We start from the raw sequence: 14,457 nt of genomic DNA on the forward strand, positions 1-14,457 counted from the left end.
AAAAAGGAGATGCCTATGGATAAAAGTTCTGTTCTTGAAAAAGTACCTCAGGCAGTGACACACACACTGCAATTTCCGGACCAGCAGTGAAGTCATTAGGGAGTCAGCAGATAGCAGCATCTAATTCTACATCGCATTACATACAGTGAACATAAAGGATAATGAGTTTGGCTGAAGAAAAGAACGTACGTACGTACGTACATGTGTGTGTGTAAAGCCATTTCTGGCTGCACACCAAAGTGTGCAGATGCTCCATACTTTTTTTTTTTTTTTAAACTGTTTAATTTGTAGTACCTAGAAAAAAAGAAGGCCTGAGATGGGAAAGGCCAGGGTATTTTAATTCCAAACCTAACATCATTTTAAAGGGGTATTTTTTAAATGTGGGAGCTTTTAGCCTCTAAAAATTTAAGATCATGTTATTCCATGTTGTATCTTTAAGCACAATTTAGTGAAGTAATAATTTTATAGAGCTTAGTGGCTCTTTAATTTATGCAGGTCTGGACACTTGCTTCCCTGGACTTCCTCCCATGAACATGGGGCCAGAGCATGGCTGTGTGAGGGGGACATGGGCACTGACTGGTGCATGTCCAGATGATCTGTTCATGGGTAATGGGAAGGTGCATAACTAACAAGGCTGACCTGATACTTCTATGAATATACATTTTTATGCTATTCTAGTGAAGAAAAGATTATGAGCATTTGAAGAAGAGAGAAAATACTAATATATTTATCAAGTAAGTACATTTGAGTATTTGTCCTCAGTGTCTGCATGGCACTTGCAAATTTGAGAGAGTGAACTCTATTTCTTAAATATGCAAATCTCTATGATGAAATTGATATCACATACAAGGAGCCTTTCCTTAAGACACATGTCAGTCACAGATATACAACATAACAGGAACAAAATTCAGTGTATTCATTTAATATTTTCACTTTGCAAAGATAAAGTCTAAATTTTAAAATGCCGAGAAGTCATTTAAGGATAGAACAGGAACAATCTTATGGCAGTAGAATGAATTTATGTATCTTGGTGGCTGGTTAACAATATTAAATCAATTTGCAATAGTCTCTACATTTACTATAGGCAAAAGCGAAGTAAAAAGCATAATACTATGTGCTATGTAATTTTTATTTTCCTAAAAAAAAAAAAAAAAAAAAAAAAAAAAAAAAAAAAAGCAGAACTGCTTCTCTTTAGCTCTCTGAGGACAGAAATTAAATCCAGAAAAGTAAGTATTAATGAATCCTTCAAAATAAAACTTGGCAAGGTAGAGACATTTTCATTCATGGCTTTTTATGGAAATACTGTTAAATGAGAAAATCTATGAAAGGTACATTTGCATATTTTCATAGATTTACACATATGCACAACTTATTCAATTTATGATCATAAAAATCACTACAGGGCTGGGGAGATGGCTCAGTGGTCTAAGCGCCTGCCTGGCAAGTGTAAGGACCCAAGTTCGAGCCACAGAACTGCATGCCGTGCCAGCCTCAGAACCCTGAGGCCTGGTGCCAGCCCCCAAACTGTGCATGGTGGCATATGCCTGTAATCCCATGCTGGGGAGGCAGAGACAGGAGATTATTACAAATCTGAACTGTGTAGTGAGAACCTGTATTAAATAAATAAATGAATTAACAGAAAAAAAATCACTACAAAGACATGCTGCTTCCTCAAAACTAATACTGTGATTGCTTACTTACATCTCTATCCCTTCTACATCTGCCCTCTAAATAAAAAAAGTTGAATTATGTTTGCTAATTCCCACTTAAAAATTCTTAGCTTTGCAAAGTGATCTGGTTAGATATCTAACTTAGGAAATGGGAATTTCTCATAATGAGTAGACATAATTTATGTCATTCTTCAGTTAAATCTTCGCATCTACGAAAACCACTCACCCTGGTCATTATACCGAGAGAGATCACCTTGGCTGATGTACAGGTCATGGTCACTGTCTAGCTCCCAAAACTTACAGTAAATAACATAGAAATGTTCATAAGAGAAGTAATCTGTGATTTGATTTATATCTTCCTCTTCTTCCAGAAGGGCTAGAGTCTGAAATGATATGAATAAAGGAATTCATTTTAAAACTATGAACCATTAGCAATCAACTTTGGGTACTGCAGAATCTATAATTTTTGTTTTATTTTTTAAAAATCTATTTTATTTTTTGGTACAGGGCACGGAACTTGTGGTCTTGTGTCTGCCAGGCAGGCACTGTGCCACTCAGCTATATTCCTGGCCCCTTAAATTTTAGTTTTAAACTGAATTAAAAATGTTTTTCATATATACACACCTACTACCTTTATTTACTTCTTCTTCTTATATTATCATTTGTGTATATGTGTGTGAGAGGCAACAGGCAGTTAAAATGAACAGAAAACACTTAAGAGGGGGCTGGCAAGATAGCTCAGTGGCCTAACATGCCTGCTTAGGCAAGTTTAGGCAAGTGCAGGGACTGTGGTTCTATTCCTGGCACCACATGCTGCGCCAGCCTTGCCCACAGGGTGGGCTAAGCTGGCCAGAAACACACACACACACACACACACACACACACACACACACACTCATGAGGAAAGTACAAGGATGTTCACATTCACTATAATAAAGAAAATCTGAAACTGACCTGAGTATCAGTAGAGGCACATATAATTATAGTAAACCACACAATCATTTATACAGGAATTAGTACAATGAGAGATTTATGTAACAGGAATGAACAGAACTCAATAGAGGGCCGGGGAGATAGCTCAGCAGAATAAGGGCCTGCCTGGCAAGCCCAGGGTCCTGAGTTCAATCCCTAGTACCACAAAACACACAAACCCAAGACAATGTTAAAGTAAACAAGTCATATTAACAAAATAGTATGATCCCATTTATTAAAAACCCCTCAAAATTATCAGACATACCAAAAACAAAAAAAATATATTTTTTATGTATGCATTTACCAGAGAATAAATTACAGATAATGTGGGTTCCCTTTGCAAAAGGGAAATAGCAAGGTGAAGAGATAAATAGTAACACTTGTTTATTTACTACTGTGCATATGCCACATTATTTGAATGTTTTATGAATATTTGTTCATACACTAAAGATACTGAGAGAGGCAAAGAAGAAAAGGGAAAGAGAAGACAAATCATTCTCTAGAAAGAACGTTTGAGTTCTACCTCAAGTTCGCTACCTTCTTGCTGTATGCTTATAGAAAACATTCAATTATATTTCAGCCTAAAATTCTATCATTAGCAAAAAGAAATTGATAATGATTCAAAAACTATAAATGAAGATGTGAGTCAGGAACTTAAGGGATTATCATCATTCTTGAGCTGTCATTTTAACCCAGCCCATAATACCACTGGGATCCTAGGCAGGCATCAGGTGTTCAATAAATATCAGTAATGACTGTGGTGATGACTACTTATTTTAGAATAACAAAATGTTTGTATCTCCACTACGGACTGCTAATTTTGCCAAGTCTTCATTACCTTGCCCATGTCCAATGAAGATAGGAAAAAATAAAGAGTAATAAGGTTGTTTTATTAACCCAAGCTTCATTTAGTAAGATTCATTTAAAATAAAACATCTTGGGCTGGTGAGATAGCGCAGTGGACTAAGCACTTGCTTAGGCAAGCGGAGGGGCCAGGGTTCGATCCCTGGCACCACATGCCACGGTGGCCCCACCCTTCGGGCACACTGAGCTGGTAATGGAGTCTGGGTGTAATTCTGGCACTATGGAGGTGAAAACAGGAGGATTGCTATGAGTCTGAGCTGAGTAGTGAGACCCTGTACATACACAGACACACAGACACACAGACACACACACACACACACACACACACACACACACACACCCAAAAAAACCCTAAAATAAACCATTTCTTTTCCTTTCAATTGTGAGCAATTCTTCTGGTTTACAGATGCTTAAGCAATCAGACATGAAGATTACTTCAGTGAAAAGCTTGTACTAGTGGCCAGTACTTTCCCCCTCATTTGATAAAATGAAATTTATTATTTTTTAAGAAGAAATTTTTAGTATTCTTCTCTAGCAGTAGCTGGATAAAGAGTCTCTGGTTACTGTCCAAGGGCTTTTGGCCACTTAATACCATCTGGCAGTTCTTGAATATGATACTTTCATGTTTCTGGTTGTTGTTTATGCTGCTTCTTCTATCTGGAATCTATTAATTAAAAAAAATCTTGGTAAACTGGGGTTCTCCAAGGTCAAAATCCTGCCTGTCCTTTTGCTGAGGCCTCTGTACCTCCTCTGCACCTTTTATACATGTCTGCAGAATTCATCAAGTCTAGTGTGGCTGTTTGGTTTCTTCTTCCTTTTGTTCCACAGTGTATGCCTTAGGCAGATTCCTTGTTAACCGCATGCCCCATATCTGGAGTGTAACTAGAGGTATTCGACAAATGCATAACTGACAAAGTAGTGACAACCCACTGCATATGGTAAGCGCTCAAATATTTGATAAATGAAATAAAATACTTTAAACTGCTTTTTAAATCTTTATATGAAAGGCATACTTGCAAAAAGTTGCTTTTTCTTATCTCTGTTGAAGTAATTTTTCCACTCCAAGATCTGTTGACTGTGTAGAATATTCTCTGGATAACCTAGTATCAAAAATAAAATAAAATCAAATAAAAAATTATTGATCTTTATTATTTTATGAAAGGTTATCTTATGAATAAATTTGGAACCAACAGTTGTAACTTTTTGATGCCAAATGTATTTTTCACCAAAAACATTTTAAATCTACATTTATATATTATGAATCTGCTGCTATACTTTTAAGAAAAAAAAAATCTGTACTCTCAAATCTTCATTTCCTGGCTGCTCACACACTTTTGTTTCCTTTTCACTTCCACAGGGATGTCTGATTCCCCATCATTGGGCTAGACGTTTGGGGATGACAAATAAGGAAAGAGACATCTGCTGGGCTGGCTTAGTGACTGACCAGAGGGTAAGAAGGAGGACCATCGTAATTCAAGAAGACATTATTCAGGTTATTAAAACCTTACTTATTGTAGTTTTGAAGACTTCTGGTTTTCCAGACTATATGGAAGCCTAAGTTCATTTGAGATACTTTATACCCTCACCTTTATTTGAGGATGAACCTCTCTGTTATCAGGTAGTGATTTAATGATTTTGGCAGAAGTGAAACTCTGGAAAAGACCAGAGAGAGGATGCAAAGGAAATAAGAAGCAAATACATTTGGATTAGGGATGTGTGTGCTGCAGTGCAGAGGATAACTGCAGGATGACAGCAGGTGAGATCCTGGAGGTAGGAGCCCATAACACATTTTTAGCAATCAAAGCAAGAACAAACAAAGGAAGACATCTGTACATTTTTCTAAAAGGTGGGCCTTAATGAGGGACTAAACTACTATTCTTTTCTGATTTCTTCAGCAAACAGTGATCCTCAATAAAACGGAAGCCAGAAACAGGATGAAGGCCCAATTTGTGCTGCTCAGCATTTACCACCCCACCCTTGCTGTCTGTGCTAATTCTGAACCTTTCAGAATGGAACTCAAATACCACACTTCAGAGGAAGCCTCAAAGTAGGCAACGGGGTAGACCTCTGTCGTCTGTGTCCCCACTGCCTCTGAGCCTCCCTCAGGCACTCTCATGGTTTTGTTATGTTCTATACACTGGGGTACCTGAGTGTGATCAACTCCATATTCTAAGGGATCTAGTTTTTTTTGTGTTGTTTTCCTGGCATTACAGATTGAACTCAGTACCTTTGCACTAAGCTACATTCTCAGCTCTTTATTTGAAGACAGGTCTTGCTAGCCAAGTTGGGTTTGAACTGTCCTCTTGCCTCAGACTCCTAGAGTACATCCATCCATCTATCTATCTATCTATCTATCTATCTATCTATCTATCTATCTATAATTATACCTGGCCAACAGCTGTTTTACCTTGACTTCCATTCCAGTCATTTTTTAATCTGGTGCTTTGCATATAATAAGGCCAATAATGGCTTGATAAAATAAGGAGATATGGACATTGTGTTACAAGACTTTTGTGGTGTTTGTGACAGAGAAATATGGATAGATTTGACAAATGAACAACTCTATTCAGAACTTTTTTTTAAATTTAAAAAAAGAAAAATATTTAAAGAATATGAATAAACAATTACATATATTTATACAGAAATTTAGTAATCTAACCATATACAGCATTGTAGCAGGACAGTCCTGTGACATTTATTCAGAGTTTTGAGTAGCAGAGGATATTAACCCCCAAGAAAGGCCTTATATTTCACATAATTTGATATTTCATATAAATTAGCATTTGTCTATGATTTACAGATAGAGAGCATATAAAATGTATGAAACATAAAACAAGAAAGGGTAAGTATATTAAAAATGACTATGACAGATACTACTAATGTAGCAATGTTTGATCCTCAGGAAAAATATGAGAGAAATGTAGATACAATCATTATCTGAAAGACTATTAGGTAGAAGCAGTAGCTGACTTGTTCTGTTTTAGACCAGTGGATAGAATTAGAAACATGGAATGGAAGTGCCCTTATACTCAAATGCTTCAAAAGAAGGAATCCTACAAAACAGTGGGTTTGTATGAAGTCATGAGGTACTTTTCACAAGTACTGAGACAGAAGTTCACAGGCTTTTTATATTGAGTAGAAGCCAGGACTAGCTGGTACTAGCCCCACTCACTTAGACTCTAAGGTTCCTGAGGCCAGAGAATGTATCTTACTCAATATAGTTGTCCTAGCAACAGCTTGGCAATTCATATTAAAAAAAGGATAGAAGATTTTTAGCACAGAAATTCTATACATAAAGAATCTTGTCTATTATACTGCAAGTTAGCCAATTTCAATATACATACTGCTTTGTCCTTTTTCTTGATTTTGAATATAAATTCAATTTACTCTGCTTCCTAAGTCTTATGTTTATATACTTAAATTATTTTTGGAAATACTCTTTTGTACTTAATATAGAAATTTAACCTGTATTCATTTTTGCTTATTTTATTATTTTCCTGCTTTTGTTCTGACAGAACTTTTAAAATGTGAGCAGTTAAGTGTTTTTTATTTTTAGCTTCTTCTAAACTCTATACTTAATACTAGATATATCCGTATTCCATTTTCCCCTAGTCTACATCTCTTTATTCAGTGGCTCTATCAGCATATTTTCTGGTTTTTACATTTACGGAGTCAGCATTTTAGATTATTTAGGTAGGGCTACCATCTAGTGGTAAAAGTACATAACTGCTGGTTCTCTTTTTAAAAAAATCATTTATTTATTTATTGGGTACAGGGTTTCACTATGCAGCTTGGACTGGTAGTGATCCTCCTGTCTCAGCCTCCTCAGTGCTGCGATTACAAGCACGCACCACCATGCCTGGTTTCAGTGGCTGGTACAGCATGCCTGGGGTTCTGGGGCTGGCAAAGCAGGCGGTACTGGGGATTGAATCCAGGTACTTGTGCTTGCCAGGCAGGCATTAGACCTCTGAGCTATCTCCCCAGCCCCTGGTTCAGTTTTTATCCTCCAGTTTTTAGGCAAATACAAATTGCAATTTTTAAAATACAAGAAAAACCTTGAAATAAATAATTAGGATTATTCACTACCAGTGAGATGAATGAAACAGTCTTCCATCAATGAATTGCTAGTAAGCTTGACAGGCAAGTCAGCTTCCTTACTTCTATACATCCATTTAATCGGAAACCTTTAACTGACATATAGTGGCAGGCAGGAGTGGAAGAACTCAGTGGCTCTGTCATACAGTTTTTGAAAGGAGACTAAACAGACGCACACAGGGGCCAGGGGTTTGATCCCTGGGCTTACTTTGCTGGCTCTGTCCCTGGGGCATACTGAGCTGGGTGACTGAGACTGGGTGTGGTAGTGTGCACCTGTAATCCCAGCTCTTGGGAGGCTGTAAACAGGAGAATAACTATCAGTCCAATCTAGTAGTGAGATCCTGAACACTGTGTAGACCCTTCCCTAAAATGCAAAAAAAAAAAAAAAAAACACAAAAAAAACAAAAAACAAAAAACCAAAAAACAAAACAAAAAACCCCTCAACCAAACAAACAAACAAAAAAACAAAACAGAGGCACAGAAGTCCTCCCTGTAGATAAACTGCGTGCAGATGGACATACTCAAGTGCTGGAAGCCCCACTCTTCCATGTGGTAAGGTGAGGTAACAGGAATGCTAACCCTTCCTGTGGTTAATATGGTCTGGAAAGGATTTCTTTGTTGTCTTCTGTGAAATATGGCAAGTTAAAAATGTGTCTATTAAAAGTGGTATCTTTCTTTCAGGGGAAAAAATTTCAAGGACAAAGTTAATGATAAGCTCTTAGCGATGAGCAGTTTCTGCCAAACAGGTTTGTCATCTTAGAAAATATGAGTATAGGACAATTAAAATCCTGGTGATTCAGCCTAAAATCATTGATGAAAGCAAATCAACATACTGAGTACATCATGTGAATAAGCCACAAAAATATCTTTATTTCTAGCACCAGGGTTGTAAGGAAGTATTTCAGATCTCATTGTTTATTTTAAAAAACTTTGGTGAGTAACATTCCCCTTGAGATCTGGCTTACAAGAGTTTGCACAAGCAAAGCCTTTTATTCATTGGTGCTCTTTGCACAGAATGCAAAACTACAATTGTACAACTAGCTGGTACCAGTTGGCAATTCATATAAAAAATTATACAACTACAATTGTATAACTACAAAAGTACTAGAATTTTCTGCTGTTTCATTTTCATTATCAAGAGGCTTACTTCTGAATTGTGAACTCCAGAAATAATGGAGATTAATATGGACTTTTGATGAAATCATTTATTTAGCTCATGTTCTGTCTTTCCAGTCAAAAAACAACAGACAAATAAACAGTCTTTTTTGGTAGCACAGGTTGTTCTTTATTTTTTACAGTACTGGGGATTAAATCCATGCTAGGTGAAAGCTCTATCACTGCGCTACATCCCCAGAACTTTATTTTTTATTTTGAGACAAGATCTCACTAAGTTGCTAAGGCTAACCTCCAACTTGTGAGCTTTTTGCCTTGTAAGCCTTGCAAACAGCTAGGATTACAAGCATGAACCACTACCTCTAGTTATGGCACAGGCTTTCATATATCATTAGAAAATACAAGTTGTTCAAGTTCTGTTCATCATGTACCACACATAATATTTGAGTCATGCATACATCTAACTTTAAAGTAACTGATGTATTCTAATATGCAAATGTAATACAAGTTAGTACCCCTTATTCAAGGGGTTTCAATATCAGAAATGTTTCAGATCTTGGAGTGTTTCAGATTTTAGAACATCTATTAGGGTGAGTATCCCTAATATGAAATACTACAAAATCTGAAACATTTTGAGTGTGGATATTTCAGATTTCATATTTTTGGTTTAGGGAAGCTTAACCTATATATCATACTTTTCACTGTAAGACACTGAGATTCAATAAGATTATATGAAAAAATGACTTTACTTTTCTGAGATATATGTCATTAATTTTTAGAAATAGTATGATCTTATTTTTCTCCAATGACCAGGGTAGCAAATGTTTTAGTTTAGTTATTACTTTTATACCTAATATTAAACTAGTCAACTTCATATTGAAGGGCCTTATTTTACATTTCTTCTAGAAAAACTTATTGTACTTTAAAATAATACAAAGCCTAATGACTTCAAGATATTATTTGATCAAGTTTTATAATAACAAAGACACTGGAGAGAACAGGTAACTAGTCTGGTAAAATTCTATTCCAAATATTTTTGTTCTACTTTTTATTTGTGCTTTTCTTTTTTGGATACTAACAGGAGATTATCACGTTAGTCATTCACTTAGAACATACAGATTCATATTCCATATTCCCATTTGGCTGTTGTTTACTATTATTATCATGCTGTTTTAATTTGTTATATTATTTCATGACAAGTATGTTACAGTTTAATATGGCCCAAGCTGGGCATGATGGCACACACACCTGTAACCCCAGCACTCTGTGAAGCTGAGGCAGGAGGATAGCAAGTTTAAGCCCAGCCTGGACAATTACTTATTTATTTTTATTTTTTTGCGGAACCGGGGATTGAACTCAGGCCCTTGCGCTTGGCAGGCAAGTGCTTATTCTACTGAGCCATCTCCCCCGCCCCACAAGGATTTTTTTTTGGGGGGGGCACTCAGGATGCCTTCAGGGCAGTTGTGGTTTGGCTTGAGAATGAGGGGATCGGACCACAGCACCCTGAGCCTCGCTGCTTTATTTCAGCAGGCACTTAAACACCTGAGCTAATGGGCAGCCCCCCAACTATATTACAGTTTAATGATTACTTCTGAGAAATTCATTTTCATGCAATAGGGATAAAGCAGTATAACATTAACAAAGTAAATTTAACAGATGTAAACAGTAACATGAAAAAATACATGAAGACTATTGACATCTGAGATAATTAATTATATTCTATCAATTCACCAGACTGTTTAAAAATTTTAGTGATTTAAAAACATTCTTAAAAATTGTTTGTTTATTTGATACAGGGTTTTGCTGCGCAGTTCAGTCTCATAGTGATCTTCTTGTCTCAGCCTCCCCAGCACTGGGATTATAGGTGTGCGCCACCATGCCCAGTTTGTCTCAGACTCCCTAGTGTTGGAATTACAGGCATGCACCACCACTCCTGGTTCTGGGCCCAGCACCACACGTGGTACTGGGGATTGAACTTGGATCCTTGGGCATGCCAGGCAGGTGCTTAGACTGCCAAGCTATCTCCCTCACCCTGTTTAATGATTAACATGGCAAAAGCCTTTAAAAGTGTGAATTAAAGATGAATAAAATTTGATTCATGGTTTTCACTTCAAAATTGTTAAGAGTTCCTGTGGACTACTTGTTAGGTTACCACAGACCACTGTTGGCCTGATTTACCAAACAGAAAGAACAGATAAAGATATTTTATCTCTGTTTCATTTTTCTCATTAATATTTTTTAAAAGAATGAATTCCAGTAAGAAATTCTTCCTTAGGGAACATTTTCTGAATTGATACAAGGTTGTTGTACTTCATTATTTCTAAGGCTGTCCCTAACTTAAGATTCTAAATTATGCTGCTATGGTGCCCTGATTTTACAGAACAGCCTATAACTAGATCTAATAATTCTCTTTAGGATTGCAGCACAGCTCATGCAGAATTTTCCAACAAGAACAATTTCACTTGTTCACTCAATAAGTATTTAATGTGTCTGTTATATGTCAGGCACTATTCTAGTACTGAGCATAGAACAGTGAAAATACAAACTTGTTGTTCTCTTTTATATAGAGAAGGTGATAGAGAATAAATATTTAAATACTTGATAAGAAGAAAAAACAGGACAAGGGAATTGAGTGTGGGGAAGGGAGCAGAGAAGGAAGAAGAGGGGTCAAGAAGATAGAGTGGTCAAGGAAGATCTGACCAAATTTGGATGAAGGGGGAACAGCATGAGCTTGGGGGAAATCTGTAGAAGAGGAACAAGAGCAACGAAGTGCCTGAGGGAGACACGGGTTTGGTTTTCTTAGTAGGGAAGAACGGGAGGGAAGTAGAAGCCTGTCATTCTGGTCTTCTAAACACACACTTCTCATCATGACATACCAATTATTTCCATACTGTCTCACAAGTAAAAGTTTTTTTTTTCTTTAAAATGGGTAATAAATGAAAAAAAGACACAAGAAAAAGAAAAAACAAGTCACAGAACTGTCCTGCTACAATGCTGTATATGGTTAGATTTCTAAATTTCTGTGTAAAAATATGTAATTGTTCATATTCTTTAAATATTTTTCATTTTTTAAATTTTTATCTCCATGTTCTGTAGGGACCTAATGTTTAACATATCAATACTTGACGGAAAATACCTGTTCCATGTTATGCTTAAGATGTTTGATATTCAGACATCTGAATGCTAGGGCCAAAATGTTGGCTGTCCTTGCAGCCCTTCTATTTCTCTAATTCATAGATAGTGAAGTTAAACCCAGCTGCATAAGTTGTAGGGTAATAATAAGCTTCTCTTCTGGAGGGTTAATAACCAAAGTTTGCAGACCAAAAATTAGAGAACTAAAGGACTGCAAGGACAGCCAACATTTTGGCCCTAGCCTTTTTTTTTTGAGGAACCAGGGATTGAACTCAGACCCTTGCACTTGCCAGGCAAGTGCTTATTCTACTGAGCCATCTCCCCGGCCCCCTAGCCTTTTAAGGTCAGTGAAGACTCAGGACAGAAGAAACTATACTCAGGACAGAAGAAACCAAATTTTCTGATCAAGGAGATTATGGGGCCACAGAGCAATGTGATCGATGACGTAGAGTGTGCCTAAGGAGAGTCACATCGAGACAAAAACATTCTCTCAGGCTTTCACAGAGAGCAAATTGGTCAAGCAATGGCCGTGACTCATCCACATGGCTGACACTGACTAAGGATCAGCAAATTGCGGTACAGGGTTACAGGATAAATCCTGAGGGTACTTGACTGACTTTATCATATACAAGAGTTATATTTCTTGTTATATAGGTCTTGCTTTACCTTGGTCTTAACCATCCAGCAGAAAAGTATAAAAATGAGGTATATAAAGTAAAGCCATATTAATATGCTGAGCTGTGAAAGGCTCAAGTCAACAACTTCTGTGGATAACCCACTACTATTGTGGACTGCTGGACTGTGTTGCATTGTTTTGCTGAATTCATGCACCTATAGTATTTAGATGCCAATGGAATACCCATTCTGACTGGACTAAACAAAAAAAACGCGATACAAAGAAAGGACCATTTTGTATCTGTATACGCAGAATAGTTAGGATATATATACAGCTACTTTCACTTAATTCAATGAGAAGAAAGATTTGTACTAATAGTGTTTGGATAGGATATTCTGTCTGCATCTTGTACTATGGATAACCGCTAAGAAAACAATGTACAATGTATTAATTATTGAAACTGTCCTATTAATCAGTTTTGAAACTGTCTCATTGATATTTATCAATAAAATAAAATTAAACAAAAAAGAAGGCAGATCTGAAGGCAGAACTGTGAAGGCGGGGTGAGGAGAGCAGTCTTGGCAAGGACTATGGCTTTCATTCTTATTGAGATGGGAAACCATAGAGAGGTGTGAATGGAGGAGGACTGATATGATTTACACTTTTAAAGACTAACTTTGCTTTAGGCAATGACTGTAGACTATAAAACAATGAGGCAGAAGCAGAAAGACTTCAGAAATTTGAAGTAATCCAAATAAGGAACAAGGGTGACTAGGCCAGGGTGATTGTGGTGAAGGTAATTTATGAAGTGGTTATGATTAATGATGACAGTGACACCTTCTGGCTCACACAAAATCTTTTTTTAAAAAAATATATATATATTTTTTAAATTTTTATTTATTTGTGTATGTCTGTGTGTAGCCAGTTCAGCCCACCAGGGGGTGGGGCTGGCTGGCATGTGGTGCTGGGGATTGAACCGCGGTCCCTGTGCTTTGCTAAGCTTGTTCTAAATAGGTGCTTTAGACCACGGAGCCATCTCACCAGCCCCTCACACAAAATCTTAACAAAGTTTTATAATAACAAAAGGAAGCCAAGAGAAAAGCAAAGAATGAGGTTTTATAGGAGAATAAAATAAAAACTAGTATTTTATAACATGGTACAGCTGTACCCTCAGAATGGCAGAGTGCTTCCTAGAGCTTTTGATGCCCCAGAAAATAATCTGGGGGGGGGGCAGAGAATGCACACAACAGCTGCCGTGGGCACTGCAGCCCTGTTACGTACTGTCACATGTGGTTATGCCCCGCCTGTCATGGAGCCAGTGAGACTGTACCTTAGACACAGGAAGAGAAAACCTCACAAAGCAGGGAACTGTAGTTATTCTGGATTCATACAAGATTTCATTTGTTTACACAGAAACTATCTTTTACTACTCTAGTTCAAACTTTGAGATGCTAGAGACACATCTTTTTTCTGGGACAAACTGTTAAAAATTATTTTCAGTATTATTTGAAAATGCTAAAGATCAACTGGATATCAATAATAGTAAAAGAATACCTTTTAAATCCAGACAGAATGAGTATATTACTTTTTGTTTATGTAAGCAATCTTTTTCAAGCACTGGACACATATAAGAGAAACGCATACAAATAAAGAAATCATTAATTCAATTTTTTCCTGTCTTTCTTCCACTTAAAATAATCATTATAGCCTGAATAAACTCTAGCAGAAAGGTCAGGCTTGGGGTTTAGTTCTGTTGTACGGCACTTGACTAATGTGCATGAGGCCTTGGGCTTGATCCCCAGCACACACATAATCACACACAAATGATGGAAAGATGCATTACAGAGCTGTACTAAGACAGCCTACCGTGGTGATATAGCGGGAGTGGAATTCTGGAGCATCTTTCAGGAACGTAAGCCCGGGGTGTGTATCCACCACATCCTGAAAAAGATCAAAACCAAAACTAAATTAAGAGGCATAAAAAAAAAAAAAAAA

General features: G+C 37.0%; 1 protein-coding gene across 3 annotated transcripts in view; it reads right to left on the bottom strand.

The window, feature by feature from the left end:
* The window catches only part of Ppp2r3a (protein phosphatase 2 regulatory subunit B''alpha), a 113,233-nt gene that overhangs the window by 44,999 nt on the left and 53,777 nt on the right, over nt 1-14,457 (bottom strand). For all 3 annotated transcript variants that reach the window (XM_004624999.2, XM_004625000.2, XM_023705043.1), the window contains exons 5-7: nt 14,329-14,403; nt 4,520-4,606; nt 1,897-2,053 (exon numbers count right to left, since the gene is read on the bottom strand). In XM_004624999.2, the coding sequence (XP_004625056.1) occupies nt 1,897-2,053; nt 4,520-4,606; nt 14,329-14,403 (319 nt within the window). The remainder of the gene's footprint in view (nt 1-1,896; nt 2,054-4,519; nt 4,607-14,328; nt 14,404-14,457) is intronic.

The sequence above is a fragment of the Octodon degus genome, unplaced genomic scaffold (assembly GCF_000260255.1).
Source record: "Octodon degus isolate 3935 unplaced genomic scaffold, OctDeg1.0 scaffold00008, whole genome shotgun sequence".
Lineage (NCBI taxonomy): Eukaryota > Metazoa > Chordata > Mammalia > Rodentia > Octodontidae > Octodon > Octodon degus.